We start from the raw sequence: 23,254 nt of genomic DNA, 5'->3' as shown, positions 1-23,254 counted from the left end.
TATTTTTGTTTTAGTAAAAATGTTTTAAAATGTTCTGCTAATTTACCTGTCTGTAAGTCATACTTTAACTCAGTGTGTCACCTGCTCAGTATATACTCATCCATTCTTTTAACTTTCCATTGCTTTTTAGTAAACTCCCCCAAAGTTACCATGACGGATGTTTTTCCAGAAGGTGAAGCTAATACATAACCCTTTGCATTCCATAATGGCAGCCAGGTGACAGGAGGAGCTGAGAATGACCCTTACCGAAAATCTACGTGAGAAGATATCAAGCGTGTTCTATAAGCACGGACTGCTGTGTGCAACTTACCCCATTCCCATTATCCTTTTTACCTTTTTCTGCATCCTGGCATGCTGGTAAGTCCTCTGTGATACTAGCTTATATTGCTCATGCATTTTAGGCTACCTTTATCAGATTTTTTTGACCAACTGTTTATTTAATTTAGTTGACTGAGCAGAGCCTCTTGAACATATAAACATTGTTCTGGATAGTTCCTGGGAGATATTTGTTGTGGCTAGGAGTACTTTAACCAAGATGCTAAGGAGGATTCCTTACTGTTTCTCGGGTGTCTTAGAAATTTTAATTTCCCCTTGTAACTACCACTAGGTCAATCTTAGAAACATAGCGGTGCAGTGGGTAACATTGTTGTCTCACAGCAAGGGGTTCGTCTCTGTGGCGTCTGTATGCTTTCCCTGTGTTCATGTGGGTTTTGTCTTGGTACCACAGTTTCCTCCTACCTCCCAGAGCCACTGGATAGGCTTAATGGTGACACAAAATTATCCCCGGGCCCTGCAGTCTACTACATTTCCTACCCGAGTATTACATACTGTGAATGTAATGGCTGTTCATAGTCGCTGTGGGAGTCTGATGTAGTGAACATGGATGGGTGGATAATGGAATTGCGCATTGTACATTAGCTTAGATGTACAACTTAAACTGGCAGAAATATAAGTGTGCATACTGTTGAGCCATTAATGATAAAGAGACCTGAAATGTATTCATGACAAGAGAAAAATATTTTGATCAGCTTAATGTTCAGCATTTTTACATTTATATACAAATGGATGGGTATGGTTTATTGCAAATCTTTTGGAATTTCTACTTATTTATGTGTGATTTTTAAATAAATGTGTTGTGTTCAAGTTGTAACCTATTTGCTATTTTTGCATTAATTTTTCTTAAAACTTGTGCAAAAAGCACAGTAACTAGAAGGTACTAGCCTGTCTCAAGTCATTTCCAGTACAACTAATGTAAATAGAAAAAGTCTGTTCTTGTTAGCAGAGCAGATCCACCATATTATAACTTCTGAGACTTGTACAGCAGGCATTAGGAGTACTTTAGCACTCTAAACTTTCCTAGGCTGCTGCAGTCCTTCCCCATTGCATTATACACCACAGCAGCTTCCCCCCTCTAGATCTGAGGTAGCTCAATTTCACACCCAAGCCAAAGGAACTGAAATCTTAACAACTGGGGGGGGGGGTCATTGTGGAGCACAAACGTACTTCTACAGATCTAACACTATGATAAGCATATAATCTTCTTTTCTGATTTCTCCTGTCTCCATAATCTCTAGAACAGTGTCCATGCAGTTCTGAATGGGAAGTCCTAGGCCAAGATATCTGTGAGCACAGAGACCCCCAAATGAGACAACTTGTGCTGTTTCATGAAGGTGTTCAAGGACAGCCAAGTAGTAGCCCAACAGACACTGTCCCCTTAAGCATTCCTAAAGAAGGTTAGTAAAGTATCTGAGGTTGGTAGAGTAAGCCACAGGACAAATAGGCCACCTCTTGCCATAGAAAATGGAGATCTGAACACAGTGTAAAAGCCACTTAGGGTGAATGTCCAAATCTTTGTGTTAAAAGGTTTTTAATATCTGGCATCTTCGGAAACAGACAGCTGGGGACAATTCCTGACAGACTTCATGTTCTGTCTAAAGAATACCCAGATAGTGCAGGAGGTACTGGGTTCCTATTACGTGATCGAACTTCAACAAGTTCGAACCCTATATGGTTGAAACCATATAGTCGGACTTGCAGAAGTTCGATCACGTAAAAAGAAAAAATAATAATAAAACATGCAACAGTAAACTAACTGTTGCAAGCAGGGGGGGCAAGCTCCCCTTCACCCCCCACTCTTTAAATATACCAGCTCTGAAACCTCACTGTAGTGCGGAAAGGGACTGTTTCCCTTTACTGCACTGTAGTGAGATCTCGGAGTTGGTATATTTAAAGAGCGGGGGTGTGGGGGGTGTAGGGGGGCTTGCAACAGTTAGTTTACTGTTACATGTTTAATTTTTTTCTATGTTCGAAGATTTGAAACTTCGAACAGACGAGTTCGATATTGTCGTGTTCAAAGTTTCAAACCATCGATCATGTAATAGGAACCCGGAGGTCCTTCCTAAGGTTGTAGCACTGAGCAAAAAAGCAGGCAAATAAATGACCTGGTTGAAAGTGAACTAATTAGCAAAATTAAAAGCAAAAGAAGGCCTAGTATTAACAAAAACTTGGTCCTAATGGAAGATTAAGTAAAGAGGTTCTGCAGACAGGGTGCAAAGCTCAGATGTCCTCCAGCAGTCTTCAGGACACACATTTGAGTTCTGCATAAGCAGCCATTTCAAACTCTGGTGGTGGTGCTGCGGTAGCATTGTCGCCTCACAGTCAGACATTGCACGTTCGATTCTCAGTTAGAGCGTCTTCTGTATGGCGACATGCGTAAATGGGCGTTCCTTCGTTGAAGGTTGTGCTTTAGGCCTGGCAAGCCAGCACGTAAAAATCTACTGCCAATCATTAGCGGACCGGAGTTCCGCTGTGGCGACCCCTAACCGGGAAAAGCCGAAAGAAACAAACATAAGCAGCCATTTCAAAAGTAGTCTGTTTCAAAGTCTGAAAGAGAAAATATATATGTGTGTACACACACACACACACACACACACACACACACACACACACACACGTGTGTGTCTGCACATATTTATATATATATATATATATATATATATATATATATATATATGTGTGTGTGTATAAATATGTAGGCGCCCATACATGTGTACATATAAATGTATAATATGTACAGAAGTCCAGATGCGACACTGTATCATACAGTTGTGACCTCAAAGGCACCATTCAAAAGCTTTAGATGGTGTTAGTAGCGCTAAGGAAGAACTATCTTGGCCCAAACAAAAGTTTGACATGGTAGCCATCAGGGGTCTATATTAGAAGCACGAAAATGCTTCTGAGCAAATACGGAAACGATGACGCATATTCATCGAATCGCATTTAAGCGATTCAATGAATATGTCATAGGGCAAGGAGATAGTTGGCCAACTTTACGGAGTTGCCCTTTCCTTCCCTATAGTGTGATCTCGGAGTTGATATATTTAGTTAGGGGTGTGTGGTGGGCGAAGCCCCCCACCTGTTTATGGAGTTAAATTATTTATTTATTTTTTAGAGAACATCCCTGTAAGTTTTTTCCCTAGGGAAAAATTCGATTATGTGGCCATTCGCTATTTTAAGGTTTTGTGCATTGTGTCGACTTTTATGTAGTTGCACATATGCACTTTCGGTCTTATAATATAGACCCGCCATCAGGACCTTGACACAAGAAAAGCTTTAAACCCAAGTCAAATTTGCCAGCAGGGTAGTCCAGCAAGGTTGGGACTGGAGCAGAAAAAGGGGTCAACCCCTTAAACTTAGTCCAAGCAGGAAAACGTGTTCATTTGTCCTGGCATGTTTTCCTTGTATAGGGCTTTTAGGTAGAGAAGACAGTGGGGATCATTCTCTCCAAAGGAACAGAATCATCATTGGCTACTGGAACTAGAGCAACCATGCTGTGAGTTTCAGAGAATGAATTTTCATTTGAGACTTGACTGATGGGTGGACAATTTTTGTTTTAAGTAATCTCAGGAAATAGGTTTCACCAGCAGTAAGGTAGGGTAGCAGGCCTGCCAGGATCAAAAGGGGTTATGAGGATGACTGTGGCTTAAGTAGCCTTTCCTTTTCAAGAAACTCTGCTGTCAAAGTAAGTGAGAGAAAGCACAAAGGAGCCATGAATGGGCTGGGGCATCCTTTGGGTCTCTTCTCCATTGATGGGATGAGGGAGATGTTCCTGAAGCTGGCAACAGTTGTGGACATGAACAAGTCACTACAGGACTTCCCTCTATCTGTGGAAGGTCCTTCTCACCACCAAAAATTTGAATGACCACTCATGCAGAATGTGCAGACATCCATTCTTTCTGTCCACTAAGGCACTGGCCTAACCTGTAATGTGGACTGCCACTAGAAGATGGTCTGTAACCATAGCCTTTGCCTCCTGGTACAGAGAATATGATGGTGTTTTCCCTGTTTATCAGTGTACCTTTAACTGGCACACTACCTTTGTGTATGGACAGGACACCCCTGGAGGCAGACAGCCATGAAAGGCCTGAAGAGAAAGGAAACTGCCCTCATTTCCATTATATTGACTTTAAACAAATATCCTTTGAATAAACAGACTTGTTGAATTTGTTTATCCACTGAAATTACCTCTCCCAGGAGTTGAAGCATTCCTGATGCTGGTCACCGTGTTAGGGTTAGGGGATTGCCCAAGAAAAGAATATTGGCTTTCAGCCACCATGACAGCTGTTGCATGCATAAGATATGTGGATCTCCTAGTGCTCCATAGAGCTTATACCCTGTGACCACTAAACTCTTGGAATCCAGTGAAGTGTTGTAATGCCAATTCTAGCTAGTGGATTCATGGAAATTGCAACTTCCATTTGGCCCAGCAACCTGAGACACCGATGCACTAAAACTAGAGGAAAGCTAAGAAGAGCAGCAACTTTGAATATCAAAACCTGGATCCTATGGGTGCTTAGGTTCGCCTTCCAAGTTAGAGTGCCCAGCTTACAGTCTGTGAAAACTAGACTCTGCAGTGACTGCCAATCAAATTTCTGGAATATTCAGAATGATGTAAGTAGACTGAGAAAAAGAGAACATGATCTGCTCTGCTTGGATAAGCTGATCAAGAAGGTTCAGTAAGAAGGTAGTCACCCAAATAAGCAAGCACCTTGGCTCCCTGCAGAGGCAGGTACAACACCAGTATGAACATGCACTTAGTGAACACTCTGGGAGCTGAAGCATGATCAAAAAGAAGTGGTTTGAAATGTAAGTGACTGACTTCCACTCTGAAGGACAAGAACCTCCGACATTGCTTGATGGATCCTGACATGCAGACAAACATCCTTGAGGTCCAAAGAGCACATCCAGCATTGTTCTGCCAGGCACAACAGAATTGTCTAAACAGAGACCATGCAGGGAATCTCTTTGGGAGTAAAGGTACTTAGGTTGCTGAGATCTAAAGTGGGCCTGAGATCCCTGGTCTTGATTGGCACCAGAAATACTTTGGAGTAAAACTCTAGCCTTATCGGTGTGGCAAGTCCTTTTGGTTCACTGTTTAACAAGTAAATCACCTCTTATCTTGCTGTTTTCTGACAGGTTAGAATGCCCACCTGCATGTCTGTGTATTTACTTTGAGTGTCAGAAGTGTGGGGGTAGGTACTGTGAAACGGGGAGTTGCCAGGGAACAGGCTACATTTATTGATTTCTCCCGAACTCTAGATGTTCTTCATGTTTCACTGTTACAGTCATCACATTTGGGTTATCTGCTTGCAGTAGCCCTCAGTCGGTCTGATTAACAAAGTCTTGGGTCCTATGTCGGTTGCTGTTCCTTGTTCCATGATGCCAGGTTGTCAGGGGTATAAAACATGCAGCCAATACCATTACATCAGTCTTCTTGCCGTGCGGTGCCCGAAGCAGAATCAGTTTGCAAGTGCCGGCCGACTCCTGAAATTTTCATTTTCAAGTTTCAGAACCGAAGTCTTCAACTAAAAGCTAAATACCCCGTTGGGGAAACTTTTTCTTGCTCTAAACCGATGTCAGTAAAAGTAAATAATTGCATTACTTGTGGAAAGCAAATACCTCATAAAGATTTTCATTCGTACTGTACTTCCTTGCCTAGGCCCTAACCACGATGTACCTCACTGTCGGTTTTGTGCCTTCTTTAAACCACGAACTGTCCGTCATCGGTATATTTTCGCTTCTAAATATTTTGGTGCTCGTTTCAATTATCCTGATATGTCTTCGGTAAGCCATCCGACTAACGACATTCTGAAAAAATGCAAAGATAAAGACAGAGACAGGCTGCCTAGGTCCAAAGCTGCCGACGACGCTTCTCCTAAGCCAGTCGCCAGTTCGCCGGTACTCAGTGAGGCGCTTTCGCAGCCCCTGATACCCGCTACTTCAAATTCGCAGGCCTCTACTGAGACCCATTTGGAGTCCGGTATGCCACAAGATGCTTCAGTTGTGGAACCTGCGGATGTCTCTACCTTGGATGGGTCCGGAGCCGCTGTGCAGGCACCGGCTTCTGAGGGTGTATTCAGGCCCTACTGACTTGCGTATCAAACCGACGCCATCATCTTCTTCTTCAAGGCCTAAAACTTGTACCATGCCTAGAAAACTGATGCCCAGACCGCATGGTCAGGCCTCTGTGCCTAAAAAACAAATGATAAGAATGGCTGAAGACCTTATTACTTTAATCAGGGGAAGCCAGCTTTCCCCCTCTAAGAAACCTAGGACTGAGTTTGCTTATGATACTTCTGATCAGGATTCTGAATTTTCTGTTTTCTCTGATGACCAGGATTTACCCTTATCTACCTATGAGGACTCTATTCCCGCTGCTTCTCTCCCAGAGGATTTCTCTTTTGGTGAAACCTTGCATTCTCTCAGGGAGCATTTTCGTTGGGAAGGTCAGGATTTCTCTGATTCTAAAAAGAGGCTTAGGGATTTCTTATTACTGCCCCAGCACAGGCCTTTAGCCATACCTCCTGTGCTAGACATTGTTGATGCCTTTTCGGAATCCAGCTTGGTCCATGACACTTAACCTCCTGCTCCCAGAAAACCTGACAGATATTACAGGGTCCCTGACTCACAAGTTCCTTTTTAAAAATCCTACTGCGGACCCTGAGACCATTTCACAGGACCCAAGGGTATTAAAGCTACTACTGCCAAAAATCCTACCCCCCCCCCCCTGATAGAGACTCCAGGGTGCTGGATAGATGGGGTAAGAAGGTATACACTTCTGCAACTTTGGCCATTAGGGCCTTAAACTGCCAGTTTCATATGTTAAAGTATCAGCAGCATATTATTGGATTGCTTAAACCGAAAATGATGTTGATTCCTGATTGTGTTGAAAATAAGGCTTTATTGCACTCAGCTGAACAAGATGGAAAACACACTTTGCAATGTGGTTTTGATTCACTAGAGGTATCTTGCAGGACAGATGTAACTGAGTCTGTACTTAGAAGCCATGCTTGACTTAAGGAGCAATCCTTGCCAGATTATGCTAAAGCGAAATTACTGGATGCTCTCTTAAACCAGGACTGCCTGTTTGGCAACAAGGCAGAAGAAGTTCTTAAAAAGATGGAGGAAAAAGCAAACTCTATGCAAACTTCCAAGCACTTCTCAACTTATTGCCCCTTTAGGGGGAAAGATTGCTCTTCATGCAAAGAACTGGGAACTCATTACCCAGGACAAATGGGTTTTAAATATAGTGCCCCAGGGATACAGATTTCACTTCCACACGTTACCAACACCAAGCAGATGGCCAGATCTACCCCCAAATCAGTGGGCAGAGGCCCAAAAGCAAGTACTTTCTCTCTTAAGCATGGAGGCTATTCAGTTGGTACCAGAAGAGGAAAAGGGACAATGTTTCTACTCAAGACTTTTCCTGGTACCCAGAAAAGACAGTTCATGGCTTCCTATCCTGGACCTGTCTACTGTAAACACCTTTTTGAGGATTCCAAAATTCAAGATGCTGACTCTTCACCAGTTGCTCCCTATGCTAAGCAAAGACGCCTGGCTGGCAACACTAGACTTAAAGGGAGCATACCTGCATATCCCAATCAGGGAATCTTGCAGAAAATACCTACGCTTTAAAGCAGGCTACACGCACTATCAGTTCTCTGCACTGCCCTTTGGCTTATCTACTGTGCACAGGGTATTCACAAAGTGCCTAGCTCCAGTCATTGCATTTTGCAGGCAAGGAAATATTCAAATATACCCATACCTGGAAGATTGTTTAATTCAGGCAGAAAGCCAGGACATACTTTTGAATCATCTGGCCTTTGTACAAAGGGTGCTAACTTGTCTCGGGTACACCATAAACAAAAAGAAATCACACCTGGTACCCTGTCAGCAAATTATATTCCTAGGAGCAAGCTTGAATGCAACTTCCCAGGTGGCTTTCCTCACGCCAGAGAAACAAATTCATTTAACAACCTACTTCAAACAAGCGGCCACAAAAACCCTGCTATCTGCAAGGCAAATACTACAAGCCTCGGGGTTCATGGCCTCCTGCATTGCTCTAATTCCATATGCAAGACTGCATATGAGGAAACTACAATGGTATCTAAAAAGCCTATGTTGTCAACATTCTCAGGATCTAGAAGCAATGATTCCTATCATACCTTGCCTACGCCTAGAGTTTCTTTGGTGGGCAGAGGCCTGCCACCAAAACAAGGGACTACTATTCACACTACCCCCTGCTGCCCAAACCCTAACAACAGACGCATCAGACTATGCATGGGGGCTCAACTGGCAGGGAAGTGCATTCAGGGCAAATGGAACCCAATTCAAATGCACCTGCATATCAATCAAAAAGAAATGTTAGCTGTACAGAAAGCTCTGACAGCCTTCAAGGGCCACATTCTTCCAGGACAATTAATGGTAAAGATGGGCAACACCACTGTTATGTGGTACATAAACAAGCAGGGAGGTACACATTCTTACCCCCTCTGCAGACTAGCCATGGCATTGTGGAACACAGCCCTGAGCTGCCAAGTGCATCTACAAGCTCAATTCCTCCCAGGAAAACTAAATAACACTGGCAGACGAACTATGCAGAAACCTCATGGACCCACACGAATGGAAACTGGAACCAAGGATTTTCAACATATTGACAAGCAAATGGGGAGCCCAAATATAGACCCGTTTGCCTCCACCCAGAACTATCAATTGGTCAAATTTTGCACAAGGACTCCTGACAAACAAGCTTGGAAAGTGGAAGCTCTGTCCTTCAGCTGGAAAAAACTATCAGTTTATGCCTTTCCTCCTCTGCCTCTGCTCTCCAAAGTACTACTAAAGATCAAACAAGACAAACCAAGGACGATTTTGATTGCACCAGACTGGCCATGCCAACACTGGTCACTGTTGGCCCAATGGCACCTGCCTCAGACTCCTACCCTATTGTCTCAGCAGGAGAACCAGATCCTGAACCCTCAGCTTCAAACACTGAACCTAGCAGCCTGGCTAATTATCTAATCTTTCCTTTACCATCCCTCAGTAAACCAGTGATGGATATCATTTTAGAGGCAAGGAGGACTAGTACTAGAAAATCTCATGCTGAAAAATGGAAAAGATCCCGTGCCTGGAACCAGTCTCAAGGGATGTGCATGGCAGTGTCCAATTTACCTCAGATTTTACAATACTTAACTGAGATGCTTCACAAGGGCCTGTCTTTCTCCTCCATCAAAATTCACGCCTCAGCCATTTCAGCTCATTATAGCACAGAACCTCCCTTCTTTTCTCATCCACTGCTCAAACAGTTCCTCAGAGGGACCAAAAATTTACGACCACCCAGAAGAGCTCCAGCTCCAGCCTGGGACCTTAACTTTGTATTGGAAAAATTTGCTCTTCCTCCTTTCGAGCCAGCTGCTACTGCAGACTTAAAATTTCTTTCTTGGAAAACAGCTTTCCTTTTAGCAATCACTTCAGCAAGAAGGGTTTCTGAATTACAGGCTCTCATGGCAGTGGAGCCTTTCATCATCTGTCATGCAGACAGGGTGTCTCTCAGGACCAATCCCTCCTTCATGCCCAAGATGGTATCCAGTGTGACCCTCAATCAGTCCATTCATTTGCCAACCTTCTTTCCTAATCCACAGAACAAAGGGGAACGGATACTGCACTCCTTAGATGTGCAAAGACTACTTAGATTCTACTTGGACAGGACTAAACCTCTCAGGAAATCTGACCAACTGCTGGTGGCATTTGCTGCAGGGGCAGAGGGGAAGGCTGTTTCAAAGCAAACCATTTCCAAATGGATAGGCCATTGCATTCAGTTCTGCTACAAGCACCATGGAAAACCTATCCCACAGGGGATTAGACCCCCACTTAAACAGGGCTGCATATACCTCTACAGCCTTTCTCAGAGGTGTCTCTACCAGGGACATCCTAGAAGCTGCTACCTGGAGTTCTGTACATACTTTCACCAAGCATTGTCATTTGCCAATTTTCTCTAAATCCAGAGCTGGCTTTGCCACTGCAGTCTTGCAGGGCATTATAGCTTATCCTAATGCTATCTAAATTCCTCCTCCCATTCTTAGCTTTGGGAATCTATCCAAATGTGATGACTGCAACAGTGAAACACAAAGAACATAGTGCAGTTGTGTACACTTACCATAAATGTGGATGTTCGAGTGTATTCACTGTTGCAGTCCTGGTTACCCTCCCTCCAGCCCCCTTACTTCTTTTTGGCTATACCTCTACTCTCCTTTACTATGCTCAAAAGCTTTTTGGTGTAGTTGCTTTTTTTGTTGGATGTATAACCTTGTATATTTATAGATTTAATTGCTTCCCATTAGGGGGCACCTGACATCTGGGGCAAGAAAAAAACTGATGTAATGGCATCTGTTGTATGTTTTATACCCCTGACGACCTGATGTCACGGAAGAAGGAACAGCAACCGACACAGGACCCAAGACTCTGTTAATCAGGCCAGCTGAGGGCTACTGCAAGCAGATAACCCAAATATGATGACTGCAACAGTGAATATACTTGAACATCTACATTTATGGTAAGTGTACACAACTGTACTTTTGCTGTATTAATATACTGCATTTCTATAGCTTGCTGCATTCCAGTGAAATGGACATTGTGCGGTGGAGACCTGAAGAGTCTGTAGATTTCAGTAATACAGATATGTACCAACAGTTATGTAAAATACAAGATAATCCAGATTACAGGATACACATTCTACATCATAAAGGTTTGTAGCCTATGTAATGTAAAACACACATAATATAGAATATTATATGCAGAGTGCAGCATTTGGAATATAATAATTTCAAAGCAGAAAATGTGAGTTACTTAGAGGAAGGTCATCGAGGAATAAAAAAATGAAATTGAGAAGATAAAAGAAGGTATAGCAAAACTCTGCCACAGGCAGACTTCAGTAAGAGTAGAAGATGTATTTCTTCTAAGATGTTTTTTCTGTAGGGTAGGTATTTTTGAGACTCCCTGTTGTAAATCTGAGAAATATAATTATGGTACTTGGAATTACAAGACTATTAATGCAAATGTAGATGTACCAAGTCCAAGGTTGAAGTACATCAAATTATTGTCTACTCTGAGGTCCAGAGACCTTGAAGGTAGAAGGTGTGGAGAGTGTAACAGCTTTTTATTTTTATTTGCTGCTTTCTTTTTTGTAGTTGTAGGATTCGTTGGATCTCACAGCTGATTGCGATAGGTAGCCATTGCTGGCATTTGCTTCTTTTATTTGAAATATTTAATAGTGAAGTCTGTAAATGTAAACTTGTCTCTGGAAAACTGGGTGTGTTTCAATTCCTCAGTGGTTGACAAGATCAGGCTAGTGTATTTTGGGAAGTTTCCATACTGAATGTCATTTGTTAAAAAAGTAAGTGAAACAACATTCATGAAAAAATGTAATGTAGTGCTCATGTTCTCACAGCCCTTTTAAATCCTGTTTATTGTAACTAACTGCAAGGTTAATCATGTTGGGAGAAGTGACAGTTTTTTTTTTAAATATGTGATTGGAATGGACTCCATTCCTAAGAACATAAAATTCAAGAAATCAATTTTCCTTTAGTCTATGTACAAGGAGTACTCTTCTTTGAACCTGCATCGTAGCCCAAAATGCCTCCCTCTGTAGTTTTCTGGTTGTACTTGTTCCACATTGTTATAGTTTTTGCTTGCATATCCTTATCATTAATAACTTGTGATGTTAGGTAGTCCGATCTCACCTTCATTTTTACATATGAGTTTGGAACAGATCCTTGGCTCCGGCTCGGCCGATTTACAAGCTGAAAGACTTCTGGTTGGCTCATGGCTAAGCAGGTATCCCATGGTGCACCAGTACAATCCCCAGATCTCGTTTGCCACGTCAACGAGTTTGGTTGTGCTTCTTTTGGCTCTGGCTAAGTTTTTCAAAATTCTTATATTCTATCATCTTCAATGCTTTATTAGAGCCTGTATTGTATATTTAGTGTTGCTAATATATTAGGCAGTTGTATTGCTTGCCTTTTTTGAGTACAACTTAGTTTGCTAGTTTTTATTGGTATCCTGTGTGCCAGTTAGTTTTAGGCGCCGTTGTGCATTTTTTGATTATTAGGTAGAGTTTTTGGTAGATGTTCATCGTGTTTCACTGTTACAGTGATTACTCTTGGGTTATCCTGCTGGCAGGCTACCTGCAGTCGGCCTGAATTCCAAAGTCCTGGTCCGGCGTCGGTTGCTGTTGCATCTTCCCTGACGTCAGTGCGCCAGGGGTATAAAAGATGCAGCCATCGCCATTTTCTTCAGTCTTTCTTGCTGCACGGTGCCCGAAGCAAAAGCAGTTCGCAAGTGCCGGTCGACCGACTCCTGAGATTTTCAAATCCGAATTTCAGATCCGAAGTCTTCATTAAAGCTAAGTACCCCGTTGGGGAAACTTTTTTCTTGCTCCAGACCGATGTCAGAAAAAGTTAACAATTGTATTTCTTGTGGCAAGCAAATACCTCATAAGGATTTTCACTCTTACTGTATTCCTTGCCTAGGCCCTGACCACAACATTGCTAGCTGTCGGTTTTGTGCTAAATTTAACCAACGCAGTATTAAGCATCGGTTCGATTTTGCATTTCATTACTTTGGACAAAGGTTTAATTGTATAATGCCGTCGGAACAACCGACGACCGAAGTTTACAAAAAACGCAAGGACAAGGAGAAGGATAGGCATCCGAGGTCCAAAACCGACGACGGGGCCTCCGTTAGGCGAGTCGCTGGTTCGCCGGTTCTCAGTGAGGCGCTTTCGCAGCCCCTGGCACCCGCTACCTCAGAGCCACAGGCCGCTTCCGACTCCCACGTGGAGCCGACTGGGCCTCTGGATACTCAAGGTATTGGACACTCGGAAATCATTCCCTCAGATGGGTCCAGAGCCGCTGAGCAGGCATCGGCTTCTGAGGTTGTCTTCAGACCTACACAGTTATATGTTAAACCATCTTCAGCTTCAAAGACTAAAGCAGCTCTAAAGACAAAGAAACAAGTACAGCATTCTCCTACTCAGACTTCCATGCCTAAAAAACAGATGCTTAAAATGGCCAAAGACCTAATTACTTTGATCAGGGATTCCCATCCGCCTCCTAAGAGGCCTAGGCAAGAGACTGAATATGATTCTTCTGATCAGATTTGTATTTCCACATGATTCCTCTTCTGAACAGGATTATTCTGTTCCTCCCTATGAGGGTTCTGATGCTGAAGAATCCATTCCTTCAGCCTCTCCTCCTGAGGATTATTCTTTTGGGGAAACACTGCATACCATGAGGGAGCATTTCCACTGGGAGAGCCAAGATTACTCAGAATCTAAGAAAAGGCTCAGAGGCTTTCTGCTATTACCTCAGCACAGACCCCTTGCTATTCCACCTGTTCTAGACATTGTAGATGATGTATTTTCAGAGTCCGGCCTGTCCCCTGACTCTTTACCTCCTGCACCTGCTAAGCCTGACCGATACTACAGGGTCCCAGATTCTCATAAATTCCTATATAAAAACCCCGCTGCTGACCCAGAAACTATATCTCAGGGTTCCAAAGGGGTCAAAGCTTCCACTGTAGAAAACCCTGTCCCCTCTGATAGGGATTCTAGGGCACTGGACAGATGGGGGAAAAAAGTTTACACTTCTGCTACCTTGGCTGTAAGGACTTTAAATTGTCAGTTTCATATGCTTAAATATCAGCAATACTTAATGTCATTGCTTAAACAGAAAATGTTGACAAATTCTGAATGTTCAGAGAACAAGGAAATGCAGGATTTATTGCATGCAACTGAACAAGTGGGAAAGCATACTTTGCAATGTGGTTATGATTCATTGGTGGCCTTTTGCAGGGCTGCTGTTACAGGTTCTATAATTAGAAGGCATGCTTGGTTAAAGGAACAGAATCTACCTGATCATGTTAAAGCAAAATTATTAGATGCTCCATTGCAACATGATACTTTGTTTGGTGCTAAAACAGAAGAGGTGTTGAAGAAAATGGAGGATAAAGCGAAATCCATGCAGACAGTTAAGGATTTTTTACAGGTACAGCCACCCAGATTTAGCAGGAACTGGCCTTCCAAAAACTGGTCCTTTCCAGTGTCAGACAGGCCACAAAGAGGCAGATACAGACGTCCCAGAGACAGATCTCAGCCCCAAGGCTCATACAGGCCTATACAGTGGGGTGCTCCTACCTCCAAAAGCGGAGAAGACAAATCAGAACCTTACAGGAAACAGTCCCAATGACTTTCCTCTGCAAGATCCAAGCACTTTTCTTTTGGCAGCCCCCTTAGGGGGAAAACTAGCACTTTTTTCACCAAATTGGCAAATGATTACCCAAGACAAATGGGTCTTGAACATAGTGTCCCAGGGCTACAGGTTCCTTTTTCACACCCTACTAAGGGCAAAAGGTATGCCAGACCTGCCACACAATCAATGGGCAGAGGCACAAAAACAAATTACAGTCCTCATGGACATGAGTGCCATTCAACAAGTACCACAACTAGAGCAGGGGCAAGGATTTTACTTGAGACTTTTCTTGGTGCCCAGAAAGGACAAAACCTGGAGACCAATACTGGACCTGTCTATACTTAAACACATTTCTGGAGGTTCCAAAATTCAAGATGTTGACTCTACAGCAGCTACTGCCCATGCTGGGCAAGAAGGCTTGGCTCGTAAATTTGGACCTAAAAGAGGCATACCTGCATGTCCCAATCAGACAATCTTACAGAGGATACCTCAGATTCATAGCTGGCTCAATGCATTACCAATTCTCTGCACTGCCCTTTGGCTTATCTACTGCGCCCAGGATCTTCACAAAATGCCTGGCAGCAGTAATTGCATTTGGAAGACAAAGAGGAATTCAAATATATCCCTACTTGGATGACTGCTGTATTCAAGCAGAGAACAAAGACATTCTTCTAAAGCATCTGGCGTTTGTAAAAAGACCACTAATTTGCCTAGGGTACACAGTAAACGAAAATAAATCAAAACTAGTACCTTCTCAAGAGATAATATTCCTGGGTGCAAGCTTAAATACAACTGCCCAGATGGTTTATCTCACGCCAGACAAACAAAGGCAACTGACTTCTTACTTCAAAAATTTGGCAACAAAGACCCAGTTATCTGCAAGGAAAATCCTGCAGGCCTTGGGCTTCATGGCATCCTGCATTCTACTAATTCCATATGCCAGACTGCATATGAGGAAACTACAATGGTATCTAAAAAGTGTTTGGACTCAGCATCGCCACAGCCTGGAGACAGTAATTACCCTTATTCCCTGCCTGCAACAGGAGTTTCGATGGTGGGCACAGGCCTGTCACCACAACAAGGGTTTGCCATTTACTTTTCCCACAGCCAGACAGACACTGACAACAGATGCATCAGATTATGCCTGGGGGGCCCATATGGCAGGAAAATGTATTCAGGGCACATGGCCTGCAAGCCTGATGCATCTTCATATCAGTCAAAAAGAGATGCTAGCTGTTCAGAATGCCCTGACAGCTTTCAAGGATCTACTTCATCCAGGACAACTACTGATAAAGATGGACAGTACTACTGTCATGTGGTACATAAACAAGCAGGGAGGCGCACATTCCTACCCCCTCTGCAGACAAGCATTGACCTTGTGGGACACAGCATTGACTTATCAAGTTCATCTGCAAGCACAATTCCTGCCAGGAAAAACAAATGCTCTGGCAGACAAACTAAGCAGAAACCTCATGGATCCCCATGAGTGGAAACTGGATCCACAAGTCTTCAGCATGATAACAAAGAAATGGGGATGCCCAGACATAGATCTATTTGCCTCCCCTCACAACTGCCAATTACAGAGATTTTGCGCAAGGATTTATCACAAACAAGCATGGAGAGTGGACGCCCTATCCTTCAGCTGGAAAAACCTAACAGTATATACCTTTCCTCCACTGCCTCTCCTTCCCAAGGTACTCCTAAAGGTCAGACAAGAGAAGCCAAAAATTATACTGATTGCACCAGACTGGCCACGCCAGCACTGGAACCCAATCCTAAAGAGCTTGCCTCAAGGTCCAGCATGGATATTGCCTCAAACGTCCCACTTGCTGACCCAACAAAACAATCAGATCCTGCACAGTCAACTCAGGACCTTAAATCTGGCAGCATGGCAGATAATGTAGCCATTCAGAACACTCCTCTTTCAAAAGCTGTTATGGATGTTATCTTGGAGGCCAGGAGGCCCAGTACCAGAAAATCTTACACAGAAAAATAGAAGAGATTCTGTGCTTGGAACCAGGAACAAGGCATTGCTACGTATGTACCAAATATTCCTCAGATTTTACAATACCTAACTGAGATGCTGGACAAAGGCCTTTCTTTTTCATCAATTAAGATTCATGCCTCTGCCATTTCAGCCCATTACAATACGGAACCACCTATCTTTTCTCATCCTTTAATAAGGCAATACCTCAGAGGGGCCAAAAACATCAGGCCTCCAAGGAGAGCACCAATTCTGACATGGGACCTCAGTTATGTCTTGGAAAAACTCACACTGCCTCCCTTTGAGCCAGCCTCAACAGCTGATATAAAGTTCTTATCCTGGAAAACGGCTCTGCTCCTAGCAGTAACCTCTGCAAGACAAGTCTCGGAGTTACAAGCACTCATGGCTGTGGAACCTTTTATCATTTTTCGTCCAGACAGGGTTTCTCTGAGGACAAACCCAACATTTATGCCTAAGGTGGTGTCCAGTGTGGTCCTCAACCAAACCATTCACTTGCCTACCTTTTATCCAAATCCACAGAACAAGGGTGAGAAAATTCTGCATTCTTTGGACATACACAGGCAGCTACGCTTCTACTTGGACAGAACTAAAGCTTTCAGAAAGACTGAGCAACTTTTCGTGTCATATGCTGCAGGATCACAAGGAAAGGCTATCTCAAAACAGACTATTTCTAAATGGATAGGTCATTGCATCCGTTTCTGCTATTCTCAGCATGGCAAATCAGTGCCTAAGGCCATAAGGTCTCATTCTATCAGAGCAGCAGCCACTTCAGCAGCCTTCCTCAGAGGAGTACCAACCAAAGACATCTTAGAGGCTGCAACTTGGAGTTCAGTGCACACTTTTACAAAGCACTACCACTTACCTCTTTACTCTAAATCCAGAGCAGGCTTTGCCACTGCAGTGCTGCAGGGTTTCATAGCCTCTCCTAATCCTATTTAGGTCAGCCACCCTTCCTCAGCTTTGGGATTCAACCCAAGAGTAATGACTGCAACAGTGAAACACAATGAACATAGTACAGTTGTGTACCTACTGTAAATGTAGATGTTCGAGTGTATTCACTGTTGCAGTCCAGGTTACCCTCCCACCATCCCCCTTTCTTTTGCTCGGGTTATCTGTACTTCTGTATTCTGTACAACCTATGTGGTGTATTTGCTTGTAGATGAAGGAATTGTTTCTTTACTGCATGTATGTTTATTTGCATAATATGAAGCAGATAAAAGCCAGAAGTAGCAGCTGAATTGAACCCACTCAAAGTATTGCAGGCTGCAAATCGCCACACAGTTGTAGAATGCAGAATCCACTTTATTAACTTCAGACAAAAAATCCAAGGATGAGCGCTTTCGTCCAGAAAGATCTAGACTTCATCAGACAATTTACCCCACATAGTTACTTCCTTCTTATACAGTTCAAACAGGAAGTTCCACCCAGTTATAAACTAATCAATTATGTCATTAAAAGCACAATATTTACAGTCACTGAATTTCAAAAGCAAACTATACAAACTGAAAAAGTTCATGGAACACACTATATATAAACACTGCTTCATAAAAATGACAATTTACAATAAACATTTAAATATGTTGAATGTGTTAAAACAATAAATATGTGTGATTAAATACTAAAAACTAGATATAGTAGAAAATGTTGAGAGATAAATACACTTAACATAAATACTGAACATGTGATATTAAAATGCATAATGGAGAAATATATATATGTACATATATATATATATATATATATATATATATATATACACACACACACACACACACACACACACATTTTATCTTTCTAGTGCCTTTAGTTTTAAAATTGGGCTAATTGAAATATGCTCATTCAGGCCTGGCCAGTTCCCGGCATTCAAACGTAATTGCCAGTATAATTCTCTTTTCTCAAGTAATAGTGACCATGCACCACCCCTCATGTTGGTACTGATATTGTCTATAATAAAAAATTGGAACTTATGTTCCTTATACTCCAAAACATGTTTGCTAAGAGAATTTGTTTCTTTTTTATTCCTTATGTCATATAGGTGTTCATATATGCTATTTTTTAACTTTCTATCAGTCTTGCTTATGTAAAAGCAAGAACAGGTGGTACACATGACACAGTAAATCACTTTCTCCGAATTACAGTTGTATTTCTGATTCATTCTGATTTCAATATTATTAATGTCAAAAATATTTCCTTCTTTAATGTAACTGCAATAGTTACATCTGCCACATTTGTTCGTAGAACCTGACCTGTGGTTTGGGTAAGAGTTACTACTCTCAAATATGTTTTTCATATTCTTGCCTTTCCTATATACTATAATAGGTTGCGGTCCTATTAGTGGTCTGATGTTCTTGTCATGTCTCAAAATAGACCAGTTTTTTGTTAAGATGTTTCTTACTATGTAACTATCTTGAGTGAATACAGTGATGAAAGACGTCTTGTAATCATTCTTACTTGCAACATTGTCAGTTTCTTGATTACTGGTGAAAGGCCCACTGTCAGTCATACTACAAGAAAGTAAAGGTACATAAAACCCACGTTGTCTCTTAACCACCTCAATCATTATATCACTAACGAACTTACAAGGATAGCCTCTTTTTTGAAACATATTTTTCAAGTTGTCACATTCATCTAAAAATTCATCGATACCAGATACCATACGGGCTGCACGCACAAACTGTCCCTTCACTATTGCTTTCTTTTGTATGACTGGGTGTGTACTAGAAAAATGCAATAGTGAGTTTGAATACGTGCTTTTCCTAAAGATTTTTGAAATAAACCTCTTATTTTCATAATCCTTTTCCAAAAAGACGTCTAAAAAGGAAATTTTGTCAAGGTCTCTGGTATAGTTGAACTTTAGAAATTCTGTGGTGGTTCCAATATAATTTATAAAATCATCAATAGCATTAACAGGTCCATTCCACAGAACAAACATATCATCCAAAAACCTGGTGTAAAATTTGATGTGCTCAAAATAACATGAAGAAAGAAGAAAGAAGAAATTTCTTCTCCCATTGCCTAACTACAATATTTGCATATAAACCACCGCATGCAGACCCCATAGCCACCCCTCTTGTTGTAAGTAAATTTCTTTGTTAAACAAAATGAAATTGTTTTTAAGGACAATTTCCATCAGTTGTGAAAAGACCAAGGTCTGGAAGTGTGAGATATCTTTTTCATATAAGAAATCTGTAAACCACTCCAAACAAATTGTGTGAGGTATGACTGAATAAAGGTCTTTAATATCAATAGTAATAAAAACAAAAGTGTCCTTGAAAGGTATCTCATCCATAGCTTGTAAGAAGCTCCATGAATCCTTGCAGATATGTGTCTCACTCAATATGTATTCCTTTAACTTATTGTCCAGATTGCAAGGGGGTGGGTATGGGTCGCATGGGTGGTTGGCTAAGATTTTTATGCAATTTTGGCAGCCCAGACATGACTGATATTTTAGGGCAGGGAACAGAGAGAAAATTAAGCACATCAATAGAAATTGAACCCTCTATAAATAAATCTTGGAGTTCATTCCTTATATGCTGGTAAGAAGTGTTCAGTTCATTAATGGATGACCTTAAATATGCTTTTCCTTCTAGAATACAAAACATTTTCTTGTTATAGTCCATCAAGACAACACCTCCACCTTTATCAGGTTTCATAATTCTAACATTTTGTGAAAAGATTTTTATTTCATCCATTACCTTTCTCTCTTTCATGTCAGAGTTCCTACTAGAAAGCTTAGAGTTACGTATATCTAACTCACACATATTCTCAAAAAGTTGGACAATGAGATGAAGTGGGGGGTTGTATGTACTAGAGATGGCTAAAGGGTTGACAAAGGAACCAGGTGCAGAGTTTTTAAAAAGAATGTTCAAGTTTAGCTTACGTGTATACATTTTTAAATCCATAAGAGTATTAGAAACATTTAGGGGCTGTGGGGGTACAAAGGTGAATCCTTTGGCAAATAAATCACAGTGTTCAGAATTAACAGCAATACTGGAAACCTTGTACACATTAAAGTCACCTAAAGTGTTGGTAACTATGTGGCAGGGTGGGAGTAAATGGTCCATATCATCACCTAAATTGTTTGGTGGTGAATGCAACAAGTTAATTAAAGTCGCATTTACATCCTATTGTTCCAGGACTGGTACCTCTTCCCCCTTCTTTTCACCATCCCTCCCCTGTTCCAATGGTTGTTCCTGTTCATCGGGGCCATATCCCAATTGTTGTTCCGCTGGGGACCTTTGTTCCTCAGACGCTCTGAGCGTCTCAGGGGAGAAACTCTTCTGTGTCTAAAAAAACCCGACCAGCGTTACTAGTTGAAGGATTGTCAGTATCAATAACATTGCTGTTACTGTTTCCAGAATTCCCATTGGAATTAGTATATTTTTTGCCCCATTCCTGGGAAGGGGGAGGTCTGGGATATTTTATTTTTATTTAACATTTGTTGACCGGGAAAGTCCGACTAGGTTCCACAGAGCCTGTTTTCAGTGGAGGCCCGGGGAGAAATGCTCCAGATGCATGTCTTTGGAATGTGGGAGGAAACCGGAGTACCCGGAGGAAACCCACACGAACACAGGGAGAACATGCAAACTCCACACAGAAAGCACCCCAGCCGAGAATCGAACCGGAGAGCCTCTTGCTGTGAGGCAGCAACGTTGACCGCTGCACCACTGCGTCGCCCTAATGCCAGTCCATTACTATAATCATTTCTGTCCCTATTCATTTTCTTAGTTTTACGAAGTTTAATAGAACTTACTAGATGCTCCATACTCTTAAAAATTCTCACATGCTCAAATTTGTGTTGTTCATAATGCAGATGTTCACAAATGCTTTTATCAATATCAGAAACAGAAACAGATAATTCATTAATTAAAACATCATTATGTTCTACTATCAAACGCATATATTCTATGCCATGTCTATCAAATAAAGCAACTAGCTTTTTAAATAGTTCAGAATTGTACTGTAACCCATTAGGGTAGTGCCACATTCTTAAACCTTTTGGCACTATATTGTCCTTAATACATTCTCTAAAATAAGCATTGTCAAGCTGAAGTCTCTTAATTTTAGAAAGTTTGTAATCAAACTGATCAAATAGAGATGGTAAATCATTTTAAGAGTATGGAGCATCTAGTAAGTTCTATTAAACTTCGTAAAACTAAGAAACTGAATAGGGACAGAAATGATTATAGTAATGGCCTGGCATATCCCAGACCTCCCCCTTCCCAGGAATGGGGCAAAAAATATACTAATTCCAATGGGAATTCTGGAAACAGTAACAGCAATGTTATTGATACTGACAATCCTTCAACTAGTAACGCTGGTCAGGTTTTTTTAGACACAGAAGAGTTTCCCCCCTGAGACGCTCAGAGCGTCTGAGGAACAAAGGTCCCCAGGGGAACAACAATTGGGATATGGCCCCGATGAACAGGAACAACCATTGGAACAGGGGAGGGATGTTGAACAGAGGGGGGAAGAGGTACCAGTCCTGGAACAACAGGATGTAAATGTGACTTTAATTAACTTGTTGTATTCACCACCAAACAATTTAGGTGATGATATGGACCATTTACTCCCACCCTGCCACATAGTTACCAACACTTTAGGTGACTTTAATGTGTACAATTTTTCCAGTATTGCTGTTAATTCTGAACACTGTGATTTATTTTCCAAAGGATTCACCTTTGTACCCCCACAGCCCCTAAATGTTTCTAATACTCTTATGGATTTAAAAATGTATACACGTAAGCTGAACTTGAACATTCTTTTTAAAAACTCTGCACCTGGTTCCTTTGTCAACCCTTTAGCCATCTCTAGTACATACAACCCCCCACTTCATCTCATTGTCCAACTTTTTGAGAATATGTGTGAGTTAGATATACGTAACTCTAAGCTTTCTAGTAGGAACTCTGACATGAAAGAGAGAAAGGTAATGGATGAAATAAAAATCTTTTCACAAAATGTTAGAATTATGAAACCTGATAAAGGTGGAGGTGTTGTCTTGATGGACTATAACAAGAAAATGTTTTGTATTCTAGAAGGAAAAGCATATTTAAGGTCATCCATTAATGAACTGAACACTTCTTACCAGCATATAAGGAATGAACTCCAAGATTTATTTATAGAGGGTTCAATTTCTATTGATGTGCTTAATTTTCTCTCTGTTCCCTGCCCTAAAATATCAGTCATGTCTGGGCTGCCAAAATTGCATAAAAATCTTAGCCAACCACCCATGCGACCCATACCCACCCCCTTGCAATCTGGACAATAAGTTAAAGGAATACATATTGAGTGAGACACATATCTGCAAGGATTCATGGAGCTTCTTACAAGCTATGGATGAGATACCTTTCAAGGACACTTTTGTTTTTATTACTATTGATATTAAAGACCTTTATTCAGTCATACCTCACACAATTGGTTTGGAGTGGTTTACAGATTTCTTATATGAAAAAAATATCTCACACTTCCAGACCTTGGTCTTTTCACAACTGATGGAAATTGTCCTTAAAAACAATTTCATTTTGTTTAACAAAGAAATTTATGTACAACAAGAGGGGTGGCTATGGGGTCTGCATGCGGTGGTTTATATGCAAATACTGTAGTTAGGCAATGGGAGAAGAAATTTCTTCTTTCTTCATGTTATTTTGAGCACATCAAATTTTACACC

General features: G+C 41.6%; 1 protein-coding gene across 2 annotated transcripts in view; it reads left to right on the top strand.

Annotated features, from left to right (window-relative positions):
• Positions 1-23,254, top strand: part of LOC122797194 (SREBF chaperone) — a 2,019,897-nt gene that overhangs the window by 170,266 nt on the left and 1,826,377 nt on the right. For both annotated transcript variants that reach the window (XM_044066018.1, XM_044066017.1), the window contains exon 2: positions 131-357. In XM_044066018.1, the coding sequence (XP_043921953.1) occupies positions 236-357 (122 nt within the window). In that variant the 5' untranslated portion in view covers positions 131-235. The remainder of the gene's footprint in view (positions 1-130; positions 358-23,254) is intronic.

This window comes from Protopterus annectens, chromosome 3.part0 (assembly GCF_019279795.1).
Source record: "Protopterus annectens isolate FY-2018-M chromosome 3.part0, PAN1.0, whole genome shotgun sequence".
In the NCBI taxonomy this organism is placed as follows: domain Eukaryota; kingdom Metazoa; phylum Chordata; order Ceratodontiformes; family Protopteridae; genus Protopterus; species Protopterus annectens.
Note: the sequence above shows the minus strand (reverse complement) of the source record. Positions and strands in the feature narration are given on the sequence as shown.